Source organism: Astyanax mexicanus, chromosome 10 (genome assembly GCF_023375975.1).
Source record: "Astyanax mexicanus isolate ESR-SI-001 chromosome 10, AstMex3_surface, whole genome shotgun sequence".
NCBI lineage: Eukaryota > Metazoa > Chordata > Actinopteri > Characiformes > Acestrorhamphidae > Astyanax > Astyanax mexicanus.
Window position 1 is genome coordinate 6,602,136 of NC_064417.1, and position 20,042 is coordinate 6,622,177.

The 20,042-nt window shown below is 37.2% G+C and overlaps 1 protein-coding gene across 1 annotated transcript in view; it reads right to left on the reverse strand.

Moving 5' to 3' along the window:
- Positions 1–20,042, reverse strand: part of shank2b (SH3 and multiple ankyrin repeat domains 2b) — a 204,809-nt gene that overhangs the window by 69,735 nt on the left and 115,032 nt on the right. The window contains exons 14-15 of the mRNA XM_022683849.2: positions 18,670–18,827; positions 17,115–17,228 (exon numbers count right to left, since the gene is read on the reverse strand). Of these exons, the coding sequence (XP_022539570.2) occupies positions 17,115–17,228; positions 18,670–18,827 (272 nt within the window). The remainder of the gene's footprint in view (positions 1–17,114; positions 17,229–18,669; positions 18,828–20,042) is intronic.

Sequence of the window (20,042 nt, forward strand, 5' to 3'; positions counted from 1 at the left end):
ATGCATCAAAATGTATAATGAAAATAGTACAATAATCTACAAATGTATGCTTGCAGAAAAAATGTAACGAACTGCAATGCATGAAAAGGACACCTTGTTAAGTGTGAAGCATGGGGGTGGGTGTATCATTTTGTTTTTTTTTTTAGGTTGTGTTACCATCGGTAGCATTAGCAGTATTGCACAGGTAGCTTGAAGCACAGGTTCCAAAAGATATCAGCCAATCCAAAATATGGATGCCAATGTCAAACTACCCTTAAAAGGTGAACAATAAAATAACAACAAAATAAACAAATATATGCCTTAGTCAATATTCAGCATGGACTACCTGAAGATACGCAAACTAAAGCTTTTGGAATGTGCATTGTAAATGTAAATGTCAATGTGTTTCTTTATTGCTTGCCTTAATTTAACCTAAACCCAACTGATTTAAACCCAACTGAGATGGTGATTTGAGGTGATTTAATTGGGATGAGCTGGAGCTTCACAGCGTGAAGGAAAAGCAGCAACTATTTTTCAGCACCTCCAGAAACTCCTTCCTTCAAGATGCTGAGAAAACTATTCCAGGTGACTCTTCCTCATGAAGACACTGAGATTAAAATACCAAGAGTGTGCAGATCAAAACTGTCATTAAAGCTAAATGTGCTACATAGAATAAAAAAACTAAAGTATAAAACATATTCTGGTTTGTTTAAGATTTTTTGCTTACAATATAATTCTGCATTTGTTCCTGTATAACTTTAATGTCTTTAATATTAAATATACAATGTAAAAATATTAAAAAAAAAAGAAGATTGGGCCCTAGTTTAGTGATCTATAGCGCATCAGTCAATTGCGCATCACACAGCTGGATTTAGGGCATGTTGAACCGACCTCACTTCCAGACCACCACAACACCCATCAGTGAAGATTTATTCCTAAATGTATTAATGATGCTATTTTAACGGCGCGGGCACAAGGCGTGAAAATACGTCATTGACGGGGTGTAAGATAGCAATGAGCATTGCGCCGCACCCTGCGTAGTGTGTGTGTAGACCATAAACAAGCCGTGCAGCAAGACAACCCAAAAATATATCTCAGAACTTGCAGAGTTTTCTGCAAAGAAGTGTGAGAAAATTAAAATCCGACTGCACTGGAACTGAAAGACTTTTAGCTATAAAAAAAGTGTCTGCAAGCTGTGATTTCTGCCAAAGGGGGTGTTAATAAGTCCTGACTCGCAATGTTCCCAAACCTTTGCACAGGCCATACTGATGACTTGGATGTTTTTTTATTTTTTATTTTATTCTTTTATGTTAAGAGCGTTAGCATTTGGCACTTGCCAAGACATTTCTCGTGTTATCAGAGTTCAGACGCTTTCCACAACTCACAATCTCAAGAGTGCTCTCACTAATGACACACCAGGAATTTGGCACGTTCCACACACTCATGTTCAATTCGTCCACGAACAAGCCATCTAGATCTCACTATGAAAAATTGGATGGCATCACAGTGTTGACAGTAAAGAGAGTAAGAATGTGGCGTCCTCATGAATCGCAGAATACAGTCTGACAGCTGACAGAGCCACAAAAGGTCTGGAGATTTAATGGCGATGCTTCAACAACTCTTAATCACGCTCTACTCACACTCTCTGAGCACTTCAGGCCCGTGAGCTCCACAACAAAGTTTGGGTGTGCACTATAATTAGCAGTATTTAAAATAACAGTCCTCTATTTTACTCATATTTACATTTACAACAGCACAACACTTTATCACATGCTCCAGCTCAGAAAAGGAGAACAGCTGGTGTCTCAGTGAAGCATTTATCCAGGCCTGTCACAATAATGATGTTATATAATTATTGTACAATTTATGGGCATGACCTCAATCATTTTTGCTGACCTTGATTTTTCTAATTACATGATTTTCAGTGAGGAGAGCCTAAAGTGAATGAGCCAGTATGTTGACTTTGTTTAAAAACATAAAAAAAAAAAAATTTAATTATTCCTTTTAATCTGAACAGTTTTATTCCTGAGTGGTAGGGCACAAAATATTCTACATCCCTAAAATATATTTTTTAATCACTTACTTTTATTTCACTGCAGATTGTATAAATCTAACATATTTTTCTTAATTTATCTCATTCTGCTTTAATTTTTGAATATACAGCTCCAGAAAAATAAGAAAAATAATTAAAGGTATATGTTTGAGCAAAAGTTGTTTTATTCTATAAACTACTGACATTTCTCCCAAATTCCAAATTGTCCAAAATATTGTCATTTAGAACATTTATATTAATTTAGGAACAACAATACTAAAGTTCAGAAATCAATATTTTGGTGGAATACAGCTGATTTTTATTTACAGCTTTCGTGCGTTTTGGCATGCTCTCCACAAGTCTTTCACACTGCTTTTGGGTGACCTTATGCCACTCCTGCCTCAAAAATTAAATAAGTTCAGCTTTCTTTTCCGCTTCCACTTGATTACATTGATTACATTACAGTTTTCAATGTTCATTTTTTTTTTTTACATACAGCTTTAAATAGTAAAATCAGAGAACCTGATAATTTTGAGTCTTAATTTTTTCCGGAACTGCACATTCCTGGATTTCAGACCAGCAAAACATTAAATTATATAAAAAAAGTTAAGCATCTACTACTTGGTAATATTGCCATTCATTCTCACAAAACTTTTTTGCAGCCATGCCTTTATAATTTGTGCAGCATCGGCGCCGAGTGGTCCTGTTGTCTGATCGGGGCCTTGCTGCTTCGAATCCTATTAAGGCAGCTTGCCGTCAGCTGCCTGAGCCACGAGAAAGCACAAAAGTCCTTGCTCTTTCTGGGTGGGTAGATGGCACTCTCTGGCCTCATCACTCCAAAGGGTGATGTTGATCAGCACAAGACATCTGTGAGCTGATGTATCGGAACCGAGTCGCTGCGCTTTCCTCTGAATGCGATGTGATGCTACTTGGGAATGTTGCATCAGCAGCAGTTCAAAAAGAGGCGGTGGGTAACTTCACTTGTATGTGCTAGTCTTCACCCTCCTTGTGTTGTGGCATCACTAGTGATCTGGGATATACAGCTGAGTAGCTATAATTGTGAGTAATTGTGCAGCATGTGGTTTTGCATTGTCTTAATGAAAGCTGCATGGAGGTCCCTGGAAAATGTGGCCTTAAAGCCAGTATATGTTGCATTTTTTTTGCATTAACGCAGCTTCACAGAAGTGTACTGACACATCCCCATACTTACAAACTTTTGCTTTAATATTCATACATAAAAGCAATTAAATTATGCTCTTAAAATGGTCTTAAAATGATAATATCATTGAACACAATATATCGTCCAAAAATAAACAGTTAGCATTGTAACAGGCCTACACTTATCATTTCACCACTACCTTATAATCGTATACTTATGACACATAGCGCATTAGTAAAGCAGTGTATGACTATCAGGTCAATCTGGATGGGAGATATAATACTGATATACTGGAGAAGTAGAAAAAAAATGAGATCAGATCCTGTAGCAGATCTATTCTAAAACAGTACACACTCACTCACACTGTGTGATGTGCTGTTGTTAGCTGTGTGTTTCTTCCTGTGGGGGAGTAGAGTGAGTAGTTTGAACATGATAGCCTACTTTTAGATGCTCATCTTAAAGGGGAATTCCACTCATTTCCAAACATTTCTGCAGAATTAGAGAGACATTCAGATCGGTTTTGTGTGAAATGTGGACAATTCTGAGTCAAAATTGTCCACAGAGGTGTGAATAGCACTAGACATCTATGAAGTGTAATGGTTTTTAAAGGCTCTCTTGATGTCTTGGACAGCATATTACAATAGTTATACTACAAAACCAGATATAATCTGAATTGAACCGTTGTTTAAATATATTTATGATGGTGGAACACCACAGACAGAGAATAGCAAGAATAGTTTCTAAATAAACTAATTAAATTAATTTAATAAATTAATAAATTATTTTTTTATATTCCAGGAGCTCAAGTCAAAGCCTTATTTATTTGTATAGCACTTCTTCTTTTTTTTTTTTTTTTTTTTTTTTTTTTTTTTTTTACAACTGACATTGTCACAACACAGCTTTCCAGGAATCTAGTAATATGAAAAGAGATCACCAAAACATACAAAAAAAAAAAACATATAACTTTGATGTTTTAAAAATAAACCAATGTTTTATGGTTTTAAAACCAAAATCTGTGCTGTAGTCATGTTTATCCCTCATTTCTATCATTACCACTGCAAAGAAATCTCAATGCATTTTTCTAGTCCACCTGGAATGACTCACTGATTTACTTATGCAGAGACTTGATTGAAAAATGTGTGAAGTGCTATACATTTATGTATATAAAGTACCAGTAAGTACCAGTTTGGACACACCTTACGTATGTAGGTTTTACATGATTTAAAAATGTTTTGCACTGTAGATTAATACTTAAGCAATGAAGAAAAACATATGACTTATTTAGTAAAGAAAAAAGTGTTAAACAAACCAGAACATGCTTAATATTTTAGATTCTTTAAAGTAGACACCTCTTGCTAAGATGACAGTTTTGCACATCTTGGCTGTATTTTCTCAGATGTATGAGGTAGAGTCACGTGAAATTCAGGCTTTCAGTTAACAGCTGAGCTGAACTCGTCAAGAGTTAATTACTGGACTTTCTTTTTCTCTGTAAGTGTTTGAGAGCATCAGTTGTAAAGTTGTGAAGAGGTAGAGTTACAGGTATACAGTGAATAGTGAATATTTGAGTTATGTTCTAATCCATATTATGGCACAAACTACTTAACTAAGTAAAGAAAAAAAATAGTTTAGGAAATGAAGGTCAGTCAATCAAAAAAAAAAAATTAAGTGCAGTCAAAAAGACTATAAAAAATGTAATGATGAAACTGGCTCTCATCAGGACTGCTCCAGAAGAGGAAGACCAAGAGTTTCCTCTGTTGCACAGGATAAGTCAAAAACTGCAAGTTAACAGCACTGCATAAAAGAGCACTTAAATGTTTTACAGAGTATTTTGGTTGGTTTAACACTTTTAAGCCTTCCTTCATAGTCGTAATGAGAAATAAGGAATTAGTATCACATGACTTTTGCTATGGCTTGTTGAAGCTAAAGACCATTACGCTGATTCTTGCAAAACCCAGTGCCCGTTGGACACGATCATTACCACCACCAGTGGACAGCGCAGTGGGTGGTAATGCTTGTGACAGGTGGCATTGGATACATTTGTCCTTGTAAACAGACAAGTGGCTTTGCTGGTCAGTGCTTAATCCCACTAAATAAAATAAAATAACACCTCACAACGTATACAGATGTGGGTGTTGCCAAGCCTTTCCTGGAGGTAACACTTTACAATCAATTTACATACTGATTTTCATGACTTCCTTGACTTCTCATACTGTATATGAGAATAAGAAAAAAGGGATTTCTGTACTCTGTACTCTGTTTTCTATATTACTCTACCTCTAATTCGTTGCCATCACACACAAAAAAAAGTATATAAAAAAAACAACAAATTTGTTTTTCTTTAATTTTAACTGTCAGATTCACACTATTTCAAAGAGTGAACATCTATTACACATCTGATTAGCACTGCTAGATTCTCAAAAAAAAAGAAAAAAAAAAGGGAACAAGTGGTATCGTTTCATCCCTGAAATCACTATATAATATTAATTTAAATACAGTACCAACAGTAAGCTAAGGCTATGAACATAAGTGAACATAAGTGAACATCTATAATTCGTACTTGCATAACGGCGACAAATACTTGAACCAACACTGGAAACACATGAACAGAATGGCAGCAGCTCATATGCATAAACTCATATGCATGTCCATTGCAGTGCAATCTGAAATAATAAATCACACACTAAAACAAACTAATTCTCTAATTCTGTATTTAAAAAAAACTCCACAAAGCAACACCAAACAGCCAAAGTTAGCAAGAACATCCTCACTGTACCTCCGAAATGAACCTTCTTCCGGGATCTTGGAGTTTCGTCCATCTGGCACTCTGTTGCCTTCGAGCCAAGAGCCAATCACAAGAAACGCTCGATCCCCCAAAAAGAAAGAGAGCAGAAAGCACTTCTCTCTCTCTCTCTCTCTCTCTCTCTCTTTCTTTCTCTCTCTTCCTCTCTTTTCCCCCTCTCTCTCTCTCTCTTCGCTCTCTCACTCTCCCCCCTCCGGCCCTGTCTCACCCCACTAGCTCCACATAGCCCCAAACTTTCTTCCCCCTCACTCTGTAAACCCCGAGCTCAGGTGAGAACTGATGGCCAGCATCCTGGTACAGCATTCAGAAGCTCTAAATGTTAAGCTCTGTTCTCACTGCTGGAAGAGCCAGAGAGAGAGAAAGAGAGAAAGAGAGAGAGAAAGTGTGTGTGTGTGTTCGAGAGAGAGAGAGAAAAAAGATGGTACAAAAAGGGAAAAAAATTCTTGCGAAGGCCCACTCCTTAGCAACAGGGTTGTACAGTGTAGAGCATGTTTCCATGGAAATGTATCAATCAGGAATGGGCATGAGTGTTGCTCTGAAAGGTTCAAGAGACATCGGCACAATCCTCCTCCTGCTATTCTAAACCCAGCAGCAGCAGCAGCAGCAGCACAGCACAGCACTGCACAGCACGGCACAGCTTTCTAACACCGCACCACCTCGCTCTGGCAGACGGCCTGACCTTCATTCACCGGACTCTGCAGCTACAGTGCAACACGTTCACCTGTTACATACATGCAGTACAACTACAACTACAATTATAACAAGTGCAGACTGGAGAATGCATTAAAAATATCATTGAAAAGTAACTTCAAAATGTGAAACTCATATATTATCTACATATATTATATAGATGTATCACACACAGAGTGATCCATTTTAAGTGTTTAGCCAGTATCATTAATTGTAATATTATATAAGACCAATTGGCACTTTTGGCAGTGTGGGCAGTGCGCCAAGTCCTGCTGGAAAACGAAATCCGCATCTCCATAACAGTTTGTCCGCAGAGGGAAGCTCTGAGAAGTGCTGTAAGATTTTCCAGGAAAGCACTGCACTGACTTGATCCACAGACTTGATAGAACACAGTGGATCAACACCAGCAGATGACAAACATGTCTCTCCAAACCTCCAATCACTGATTGGTGGAAACTTCACACTAGACCTCAAGCGGTTTGGACTGTGTGTCTCTCCACTCTTCCTCCAGACTCTGCTCCCTTGATTTACAAATGAAATGTAAAATTTACTGATGATCAGTGATGGATTGTAGAGTTATGTCATCTACTGGTTTTGGTCCACTGTGTTATATCAATACTTTGTGCATAATGCAAAAGAATCTGAAAATCTTTGGAATATAATCGAGAGGAAGATGGGTGATCACAAGCCATCAAACCAAGCTGAACTGCTTGAATTTTTGCAACAGGAGTAAAGGCATTAAGTTACCCAAAAGCAGTGTGTAAGACTGGTGGAGGAGAACATGATGCCTGAAAACTGTGATTAAAAACCAGGGTTATTCCAGCAAATATTGATTTCTGAACACTTAAAACTTGAACTATGAATATGAACTTGTTTTCTTTGCATTATTTGAGATTCATTATTTCAGCCATTTCAGATTTTCTGCAAATAAATGCTCTAAATTACAATATTTTTATTTGGAATTTGGGAGACACTTTGTCCGTAGTTTATAGAATAAAACAACAATGTTCATTTTACTCAAACATAAACCTATAAATAGCAAAATCAGAGAAACTGATTCAGAAACTGAAGTGGTCTCTTTATTTTTTCCAGAGTTGTAGTATATAATGTTAAATGATCTACTAATATACTGAATATGCATAAATGAATCTGCATACGTAGGCCACATTTTTAGGCATCACTTATGTTTTCCATATCACAAACTGTATCAAACACTGAATCTGAATGCAAATCATTATAATCATCAATTAGAAAATCTGATCTGATTATTTATTCTTAACTGTCAAGCACTTTATATACAGTATGATACAAGACAAGGCCTGCGTCTGCAGGGAATGTAGGACAAAAGCACAGCTCACAGAATCACTACTCTCTCCAAGGACGTGCTGAATCGCTGCCATTTTCCGATGTAACACCATTCACATGTTCTCACTCTTGTGCCTTTGCCTTGTCGTGATGGAGAAGCTGCTTCCACAGCCACAGATTTAGATACGCAGATAAGCAGCACACATGAAGAGGGCATGCTGACTCCCTAAACACCTGAGCATTTCTCACCTTTCACACATGCTGCTCACCCCGAGACACAGCTTTCACAGGCTGAGGGCCTGTTTCCCAGACAGGAATCAAACCTAGGCATGTGTTGTCTATAATGTGTTTTTAACACAATCAAATACTATAAAAAAATCAATCAGTGACATGCTGTAAGATCAGATTTATATTGTATCTGGTGCGATACAACATACGCAATATACAGGGGTTGGACAATGAAACTGAAACACCTGTCATTTTAGTGTGGGAGGCTAAATTGGAGCAGCCTGGTGGCCAATCTTTATTAATTGCACATTGCACCAGTAAGTGCGTCTTGCTGGAGCATCTGTGACCAAGACAGCAAGTCTTTGTGATGTATCAAGAGCCACGATATCCAGGGTAATGTCAGTATACCACCAAGAAGGACCAACCACATCCAACAGGATTAACTGTGGACGCAAGTCATCTGTGCAGATGAACAAGCACTACACTTCGGCCACTGTTTTAGCCATCTATTGGCCTTGAACCGAGCCATCAACTGCGTACTACGCTGCTTGATTTAGGGCGTGTTAGTATGCTATTGTAACAATGGGAAAAGTACACCTTTCGAGGCTCAAAACAAACACAAATTAATCATGGGTGTGTTTTGGGTGTAGTGTGAACTAACCAATCAGCGTGTTACTTGTCATTACCTTTAAGAGCCAGGTGCACTTCAGTGCACTTCACATGTTCAATGTTTTACAGCAGAGGAAACTTCTCGTTTGTTATTTGTTTAGTTTGTTTATTGTTGATGTATACATTTTCATAGCTGCCAACAGGCAAACACTATAGGTTTGTGCACCACTGCGGGTCTATGTGGGTGTAACAAGTATGGGCGTACAAGTGTTGGGGATGTACCTTTGTTGACAATTCACTGCCAAGATAGCAATGAACATCTGTTGGTTCACGTCTGTCTAGGTTGTATTCATCCAGTGGTGCACCTGCGTTTTCCTTTGCCAAGATAGCAATATGCCAGAAATGTACATGAATACACCTAATTTTCAGACCACCACACCCATAGGCATAGATATATTCACAAGCACTGTTGCTATTTAAACAGTGCAGGCTTCTGTCACTTAAATGCAATCAAATCCTCACAGCAAAGCTCCAAAATATAGTAGAAAGTAGGGATGTGCCATACCGTTTCATACGCAATAATATCATGAATGATGTTATACCCTGAAATATTGTGTCATATCACCTACCCCTAATTATCACATCACAAATGATCACATATATATTTTTGGTGTTTTTAGCAAAAGAAAAATTCCCACTGTTCTCATTTATCCCATTATATGTTCACTACTAGAGACAGATTATCTCTGTGCAGTATCATTTATTTTACTTTAATCCTGGATATATGAAGAAATTTGGAGTGCATTATTAGTATCATTACATTCTGTATCAATGGCTTCTGTTACAAATCTGATATTTTTTATATATTATTTATATTAATATTTCAGTTAGGGGTGTGCCATATCACATTGTATGCCAAAATAATGTTTAATTTAATGTTTAATTTTGTTGCAGTAGTGCATTCTTGAAATATATATATAGTTTTTTCATTCTTTTGTCATACAGTTTTGTCACATCGCCAAGAGTATCGCTATCGCGTAAATCCCATGAGATATCGTGATATTATTTTAGGGCCATATCACCCACCCCTAGTAGAAAGTATTGAACAGTAGAGACAATTTTCTTGATTTCAGTAGGAAACTAAGCTTTATTCGATATTGCCCTGTATGCATAATATTCTAATGTATGCAAATCACAGCAATCAGCAATTCATAACCAACAGCCAATGAGAGGCAGAGCCACACGCCATGCGAGCAACCAAAAGGCATATCCTCTCGAGCACACCACCGCATGACTGGACAGTGGAGATGTTACAGTGAAGAAGCTGAGTCAACCCGCCCTTCTCTCCCTCGGCCTGGCCAGTGAGTCACCAGGGCCAAAAGCCCCTCGGCCAATCACAGCTGCTGTTTGCCACGGCTCCCGATCTGTCCACAGCAAGCTGTCAGGAGCAGCGCTTTTTTTTTCAGTAAAAAAGCACTGTACTCACAACAGTGTACAGTCAAGCACCACAGGATAAAACCATTGAAAGAGGGGCTTAAAAGCGTTTACATGAAAAATAACAAAGCCACAGCAGACCACCCTCTGCTTTATTCTTCACTATCTCACATGGAGGCCACAGAAAAAGAATGTACACATTCTGTACACTCACTGTCCACTGTATTAGAAACACGGGTTTTAACACACCTTCTCATTCAATTTTTTAAAAATATTTTTATACATTTTTTTCATACATTGTGTATTAATACAGAAGTCATCCAGCCTATAAAGAAACACATAATTAATTATGTAGTAACTTTAAAGTGTTAAACAAACCAAAATACTCTCTGAAGCATTAAGGTTGGCTCTTATCTTTCTGAGGCTGGTAACTCCTATTCTATAGTCTATTAGTCTTCTTTTCCAGGGCCGCCCCTGATGAGAGCCAGTTTCATCATAACGTTTTTGATGATCTTTGTGACAGCAGATTGACTGACCTTTATTCATTAAATTATTCTTTTTTCTATACATAGTTGGGTAGATCTTACCATAATATGGATTCATTACAACTTTACAACTGATGCTTTCAAGCACATTAAGAAGACAAGAAATTAAATTAATTAACTCTCGATGAGTTCAGCACAGCTGTTAACTGAACGCCTGAATTCCAGGTGACTCTACCTCATAAAGCTGACTGAGAAAAAAACAAAAAAAAAAACAAGATGTTTTTCTTCATGATAAAATAATGAAAAAACACTGAATTTAAGATGTGTCCAAACTTTGAGGTCTAATATATAGGTACACAACTGCAGGCAGTTTATGACTGGTTAGTTATGAACCAGTTGTGAATAACTGTTGACCTGATATTAATTTGGCGGTGGATTGCACCAACATGGTCGCAATAGGATTTTACACACATCAGTGTCATTGCTAGGGTCAATGGGTGGGTCAATCCAGATCTATGTCTCACCAACAGAATTAATTTGTTCTATAATATGCTCATATAATGCAATTATCTGGTATTTACTATATGGTCCACTATATCCCCACAACAGTCAGGGTTTATACTAACGTTAAAATTGAAAATGTCACACAAATGACAAATCTGTGTCACACATGACAAAAAAAGATCAGATATGAGCAACCTTTACCTAATGTGTAAAGGTAGCCATAGAGTGCTATGCTTGTTCTATGTGTTCTGTATACAATCAGAGACATAGAAACACACAGTGTGAATATGCTGAGCTATGTAGCGGCGTCCAGTAAAAAGACAGATGGCCTCCTGTAGCTTCAGGTCTGAATGGCAAATGATTTAAATGGATTTTTCCCCAGCAGCAACGTCCACACCAGACTGGGGCCCAATCTCAACTCCAATGACCTTTGGTCCCCCGCAGTCTCGAGTGTGTGGCACACACACACACACACACACACACACACACACACACACACACACACACACTCTCTCATGCAAGAAGCTTGAAAATGCACAGTGACCGCAATGATGTGGAAGGCATTCATTTGGCCCAAAATAACAACTCTCAACAGAATGTTGCCCCTGGCCCCTTATGCCAATTTGCACAGAAAATGCAGACTTCACACACCATCCCCGCAAAAAGCAACCGCTTCTGCTCACAGTGAACAGAACCAAGGACAGCTACATTCAACTCAGCACGTTCCATTGAGCAATATGACATTTTTTCCTCCGACACTGATGAAGACGATGACGACGATGCTGCGGCAAAAGAAGCAACCATAGCTGTTTTCTCAGTATTTAATACCGTTATGCTTTTTTTTTTGATTTCCTGTTTCTTGCATTTGAAAACCAGCCTTCAAATATGTAAAGAATTATGTTTTTTTTATGTATGAACAACCACTTTGATAAAGCAGGCCTATTAAGTGGAATAAACATCACAATTTAGTATATATACTTTTTCTCTGACAAGAAAAAAATTAATATTAATTGTTTTCTATAGTTGTATCAGTTGCATCTGTTAGAAAATTAATTGATTCGAAAACTATTTCAAGTTAAGTCAAGTCAAGTAGTTTTTATGGTCAATAATACACATGTACAGGACATACAGAAAATTACAATTAAGTTACTCTCCTTTCCAAAAATACAACAAGTACAGAAAATAAGATTATACATATAAAATAATGGGAGACACTATGTTTACAATACAACAAGGACACAGATAGACATACGTGAGATAAGAGAGGGAGGGAGGGAGGGAAGGGGCTGATAAAGATGTAATGAGAGTGCAAGTATAAACAGAACCCATATAAACAATGGTATAATAATAGCTTAAGGCCGGTAAAGTGAATGAGTGCGTAGTTTATTAGTTATTAAAGTTCACAGTTTATGGGGAGATAGTGTGTATGACAGTGCAAGTATAAGCAGTAGTGCAGGTATGGGGTGTGTAGTGCAGGTCCGATTTGAATAGTTCCAGTACTGTGTGTATTCTACTAAAAACACATAATATAAAAAATAACATAGTTGCACCCAGAAGGAATCCAGTGCTATTCAGTAACAATATATTATTAAAAACTTAGATTATATGGGCAATATTTATTGAGCTACCCATACAATACTTTTTGTTACTTCTCATTTCACTTATAACACAGTTATAACACAGTAATGTTAGGAGATAGCCATATGCTATTATTTTTCTTTATACCAGAAGACATTGAGCTGCTCAAAAATGTCATCTTTTGAGATTATTACCCTACTACCTATAAATATCCTATAAATATTACCCAGCGCCTGTTTTTTTTATTATTATTATTTTTGAATGTACAGACTTCAAATTGATTCACAAAAGATTTTAGTTTTCAGTAATAGATAGATTAGAGTGTATATTAATTAAAAGTACAAGGATTTTGATTATAGTTCATTACATGGCTTATTGATGTGAAAGAATACATGAGCAGCACCAGGTGGATTTATTTTTCTTGATATTCTCACCTCTAGATTTCTCAAAAACGCTTCAGTTCAGCGTGAGGTCAGTGCTATGTTTAGAAACAATAGGGTTCCCTGTTTTTTTCACAATGTATGAATCATGTTGGTGCGTTGACACATTCCTGAGTAATGAAGCTGTAAAATAAATAGCAATTTTTGAGGCAATTTGCATTAATTGGGTTTTAAGGGTTAAGTTCAGTCACAAAGACCAGGAGTTTCACCTGGCCTGGGCTTCCAAGGCTTTAGCCAGGGTTCATACACTTTTTAACCAATAAATGACTTTTCCATGCCTTCAAGGCAAATTTTCAAGACCATATGATTTTTCACGACCAAAACATCAGTGCAGACATGTACAATAAAACCAAAAAACAAAAAATTATAATAAATCTAAAATTAATCATTTAAAAATGCTGACACACAATTTATAATAATATAAATAATAATTTATCCATTGATAAACAGAAACACAAAGATTTGTAGACCAAATTTCCATGACTTTTCCAAAGCTTTTTGGATATTTTGATTTTTCCAAAAATCCCAGGCCTGGAAATTGCAACTTTTAAATCCATGAATTTTCCAGGTTTTTCATGACTGTACAAACCCTTTATAGCCCCGGACATTTCCCAATAAGCCCCGAACCCCAAACCTAATGTTTATAGCAAAGCTGCCAATCCATTGTGTGCCAAACACACAGCGCTATAGGGTGAGAGTCCTACAGGGCACGTGGTTTTAAACAGGCAAGGTTTTTGGGACACAGCCCATTTCTCTGCCTACAGACCCCCGTGTGCTGCACGCTGCACACTGCCAGTAATAATACAGACAAAATGAGAAATTCAGAAAAAAGAAAGAACAGTCCGTCCTCAGATTCAGCTACAGTACTGTTTCAGGTATCTATAATTACAGAACGATAGGCATATTTATATTAATAGAGCTGCAGATGAATACTATGCTGTTATTAAGTAAACTACATTAGACTAATCTCAGCCTGTTAGTCAAGTAATGATTCAGTTATTTATAAAAATAATTTTACTGACAAACATCATGTCTCATCATTTTTGGTAACTATCCAGCAAATCTGCACATCATCTATATAGTTACTAATTATATTACTCAAGTTTTTGTCAGGAAATTGTCAAATTTGTAAAGACACTAAAAAATGTTTTTAACTGCTGTGCTGTACAATCTTCTACAATACTGTTATTGAAGATTTCATGATATTTCATGCTCCTGTAGTATTGCCCCTATTATTAATCGTGTAGTCCCCTAATAATGTTATCAATTATATGTATTTTTTTGTTTAAGTGAGCAACAATAAAAATACCTTAAATTTGGAATAAATGGCATTGTTAAATAAAATGCTTTGTTGATCTACTGTAGAATCATTGGGGAAACATATCTGGGCCTTGCCCATAGTGAAAGCAATTAATTAACATTTATTATTATTATTTTTTTATGTTTGTCACTTTAATTTTCTGTCAAAAGCAGCTTTTTCCTTCTGTTTTCAACTATTATCATTCTTAATAAGACACCAACAATCATCAATTCTGAATTCCAGCACACTTTTAAATCTATTAAATGTAAAATGTAAAAATTACATATTATGCAGGACAATGACGGTTTGGAGAGACATGTCATCTGCTGGTGTTGATCCACTGTGTTTTATATAAGTCTAAAGTCAGTGCAGTGTTTTTCCAGAAAATCTTACAGCTCTTCATGCTTCCCTCTGCTGATGACAACTTTTATGGAGATGCGGATTCCATTTTCCAGCAGGACTTGGCACACTTCCCACATTGCCAAAAGTACCAAGTGGTTCTGGGTTTTCATTGGCTGTGAGCCAAAATCATCAACAATAAAATAAATAAATGCTTAAAATAGATCTCTCTGTGTGTGAATTTTACATTTTGAACTGAATTATTGAAATAAAGTATTTTTTTTTTTAATTATATCCTAATTTTTGAGATGCACTAGTATAATATATACTGTATATGAGACATTTGATCTACAACTGAAGGCTATAACTGAGCTGCCAGACTGTGACTCCTGAGTAGTGTGATTTATTCTTGACTCATTTTTTTGACTCATTTTCTGAAACCTTAAAGGGAAACTACACTAGCAAACAAAAAGCTGCACTGTGTCCCCAAGATGGACGTAATTCAGATAAAGGAAACAAACACAAACACTCTGTACGTATCACCGGTGGGTCAACCTCTCAGAAATTGTGCATCTTGGGTTTCTACAGTGCAGAGGCACGTTGCACGGCTGGTGAAGTCGAGCGTGCTGTATGAGAGGTGTTGGTGTGCACATTGTGGCCCAGTTTGTGCTGTACATGAACTGAATGAACAGCCTGCCATGGCCTGAAGGCTCCTCACATATTGTGTGGGTTATCCAAGAAGTAGCAGGATAGCAGAGAGAGAAGGAAACAGAGAAGAGAGAAGGCGAAGGATCTGGTGGTGTTAAAAGTTGACCCTGTCTATTTCTCTGTAATGTGGTGTGTTTATTTGTGTGATGATGTAACTGTAATGATGAGCACTTCATCAGTAAGACTATAGTAATACTGGTTAGAGCCTGCGTTTGCTCTTAAAACAGATTCAATTGTTTATTATTATTTATTATGAATTCCTCAAGATGTTGGAAACATTCCTTTGAGATTCTGGTCCAAGTTGACATCACAATTAAGTTCTATTCAGTTCATATCTGTTGTGAAATACACTGCCAGGCCAAAAACAAAAACAGTCGCCACTGGATTTAAGTAAGTAAATGATGTGGGGTTGGTTGATGCTGCAGTTGGTGCTGCAGGTCTAGGTTCAGCAACAGTATGTGCTGAAAGAATGAGGTCAGCTGACTACCTGAATATACTGAATATAGTCCAGGTTATTCCATCAATGGAATAAATATTTCTTCCCTGATGGCATGGGTATATTCCGAAATGACAATGACATGATTTATGTGTCTGGAATTGTGAAAGAGTTCAGGGTTCAGGGAGCATGAGATCATCATTTTCACACATGGATTGAGAGAGAGTTCACCACAGAGTCCAGCCCTTAACCTCATTGAGAATCTTTGGGATGTGCTGGAGAAGTGCTGCTTTGTGCAGTGGTCAGACTCTACCATCATCAATGCTGCTGCAAGATCTTGGTGAAAAATTAATGAATGCAACACTGGATTGAAATAAATCTTGTAACATTGCAGAAGGGATGCACACGGTCAGCAACAATACTCAAATAGGCTGTGGCCTTTAAGGAATTACTGAACATTGGTACTAACAGTCCCCAAAGTGTGAAAACATTCCCCGCACTATTACACTAACTTCACCCGCCTGCTGAACTGCTGACGGCAGGTAAACTGGGTCCATAGATTAATGTTGCTGCTGACCAGAATATGTGTTCAGCTTATTATTTTTGGTAAACCTGTGCCTATGACAGCCTCTGCTTTCAGATCTTGGCAGACAAAACTAGAACTCTAAGTGGTCTTCTGCTGTTATATATTACTATATCATAACATCTCAATGAGTAATGGCAATAAAGTATGTTAAAGAACTAGTATTTATCAGAGATGTATAGTAATAACGGAAAAAGTACTTTACTACTGTATCTGTATCTATAAAATACTGTATCTGTATCTATATCTGCAGCAGTTAAAAAAGAGGTGGTGGCTGACTTCACATGTATCGGAGGAGGCGTGTGCTCGTCTTCACCCTCCTGGTGTGCTGGTGGGGCATTATGAGTCCTAATGAGTGGGTTGGGTAATTGGCCTTGAAAATTGGGGAGAAAATGGAAAATAATAAAAAAAGAAAAGAACTTTGTTGGGGGGTTGAAATGGTGTGCGATAAGGTTGCCTGCATATGTGTGTGTGTGTGTGTGAGCGTATATGTGTATTAACTTACAGGGTCGGTCTTCATTGCTCTTCTTGGGGATCTCCTCCACACACTCTGCCGGGAACCACCCCACATTCCCCCGAGCGCTGCCCTCCCAGAATCCTCCTTCACCAACACTGAGCACTGCACAGAGACATTTACACAGGTGATCACACTTACAGATAGTGAACTGACTGTCATATCAATCATTTCCATACTGAAGAAGAACATCTGCTCTGAGAAAATGACAATTTAGCGTTGCTTGTAATCGTTGGTTGTCAAACTCTGTCCTGTGGGACTCCTGCATTGTTTACAGTTTTCACAGCTCACACGCCTGATTCAGCTCATTATGAAGCTTTTCATGAGTTAAATTAGGGCTGTTATAGCAAATATTACCTTACACACTCACATAAACACACACACACACACACACACACACTCGCAAACATACATTAATATCTGCTGGGACTGAGAAACAATGAAATCAACACTTAATCAATTCTAATACACACTCTTAAAAATGGTTAATAGCTTGGATGTGTGGTTTTGGCAAAAGCCTTTACTGAGGCTATGTTCACACAGCAGAAAAAAAGTGACACAAAATCTGATAAACATTCTGATCAAATCCGATGTTTAGATTAGACTGTTCACACTGTCTTTTTATTGTGACCCCTATCTGACATCTGTTTGAATGATTTGTGCTTTGTGCTTGTGCGACACAGCAACGCTTCACTATAAGTTTCCCTTTAATCCCAGCCAGAATCTCATTGGGCTATGAATGAATAAATGAATGAATGAATGAGTTCAAACTGCAGCTGAGCTTATCATCGAGAATTCACTCCAGCCTCGCTGAAAAAGAAACGTTATTTGGTATGCTTTAAAAAAAAAATTTTGGTAAGTGCTTTTATCAAAACCAGAACCACAGTGTTCATTTTCATGTCTTCAATATTAATTTACAATGTAGAAAATAACAAAAAGAAAAAAAAAAACATTGAATGAGAAGGAATGTGTCCTAACTTTAGACTGGTACTTTACAGCTCTGGAAAAAAATAAGAGAGCACTTAAAATGATGAGTTTCTTTGATTTTATCAAATTGAAAACATCTGGAATATAATCAAGAGGAAGATGGATTATCGCAAGCCATCAAACCAAACTGAACTGCTTGAATTTTGTACCAGGAGTAAAGGCATAAAGTTATCCAAAAGCAGTGTGTAAGACTGGTGGAGGAGAACATGCCAAAATGCATTAAAAATGTGATTAAAAACCAGGGTTATTCCACCAAATATTGATTTCTGAATTTTATGAAAACGTCTTTAAGGTCTGAATTCTCACTTTCTGCAAATAAATGCTCTGAATGACGATATGTTTATTTGGAATTTGAGAGAAATGTTGTCTGTAGTTTATAGAATAAAACAACAATATTCATTTTACTTAAACATATACCTATAAATAGCAAAATCAGAGAAACTGATTCAGAAATCGAAGTGGTCTCTTAACTACACAGTTTAGGACTGAATACTGGATTAAAGGTCCAGATTAGAAGATTTTTTGTGGCTTCACTACAGAGAACTCTATTGGATCATACCTTTGACCCTGTCGTTCTTGTATAAGGTGATTTCACCCTCTGCCTGTGGCTGGTAGGACTTCACCACCACGTAGTGTCTGCCGGGAACAGCACTGTACAGCTTGCGTTTGGACCCTGGGGTTTCTGCACCGGAGAAGCCATCCCGTGTGGGACGTGGACTGTGGGGGGGGAAAACAAAAATGTCAAATAACAAAGAAAATTTAAGGCAAAACAAAAGTGGTTTATGTTGCACATTTAATACACAAAGATCATTCTCAGTGCCGCACTTTAAAGGAAAAATGAAAATGTACAAAAAAAAAACTGAAGTAAAAAAAAAAAATTACAATGATAGCTAAAAGCTCAGTTTTACACTCAAATGCAAATACCTGAAATGTTCTAATCATGGATTTAAAAAAGTGCAAGACCAGCATTATAGCGCAGGGTCAGCAATACTAGTGCAAGAGCAGAGAAGGTGAAAGAGCCACTAAATCTTGTTTTTTTTTTTCATTTATTTCTAAAATATATTCCTTTAAAGGAATGAAACATACAAATCCTGCTTACAAAGTGTATAAACATTTTCTTACCTTAAAAAAAAGTTTCTTTAATTTCACCAAATTGAAAACCTCTGGTATATAGTTAAGAGGAAGATGGATGATCACAAGCCATCAAACCAAACTGAACTGCTTACATTTTTGCACCAGGAGTAAAGCAGCATAAAGTTATCCAAAAGCAGTGTGTAAGACTGGTGGAGGAGAACCACAGCCATTTCTCATTTAAATGCTCTAAATCATTTAAATGCTCTAAATGAGAATATTCTGTTTTGAAATTTGGGAGAAATGTTGTCCGTAGTTTAAAGAATTAAACAACAATGTTCATTTTACTCAAACATATACCTATAAATAGCAAAATCTAAGAAACTGATTCAGAAACTAAAGTGTTCTTTTAATATTTTTTCCAGATATGTAAATATACACATATATAGTTTTTGAATAAATGGATGCTCTTTTCCAGTAAGGACAGATCAAGGCTGCAGAGAACTGTAGAGAAACTGAAATACGCCAGATAAGCTGTAAAAGAGCTCCACCTGCTGGACTCACACTATTACATCCATTACTTCCAATTTTTCAATGTTCTCTTATTTAGTCTCCAGTTATTTAGACCCCAGAGTGATTCTGATTCCTAGGAGGGCTTGAGGAAATCAATTTTGGATCACACTACATCATTAGTGTGTGTATGTGTGTTTGTGTGTGTGTGTGTGTTTGTGTGTTTGTGTGTGCTGGCAAAATAAAAGTCACCTCTTGAGAGCAACACTGACTCATTCTGAAGCAGCTTGGGACACCCGGTGCACCGGCCACCACTCCAGCTTTTATTAAAACACATCCACACTGCACAGA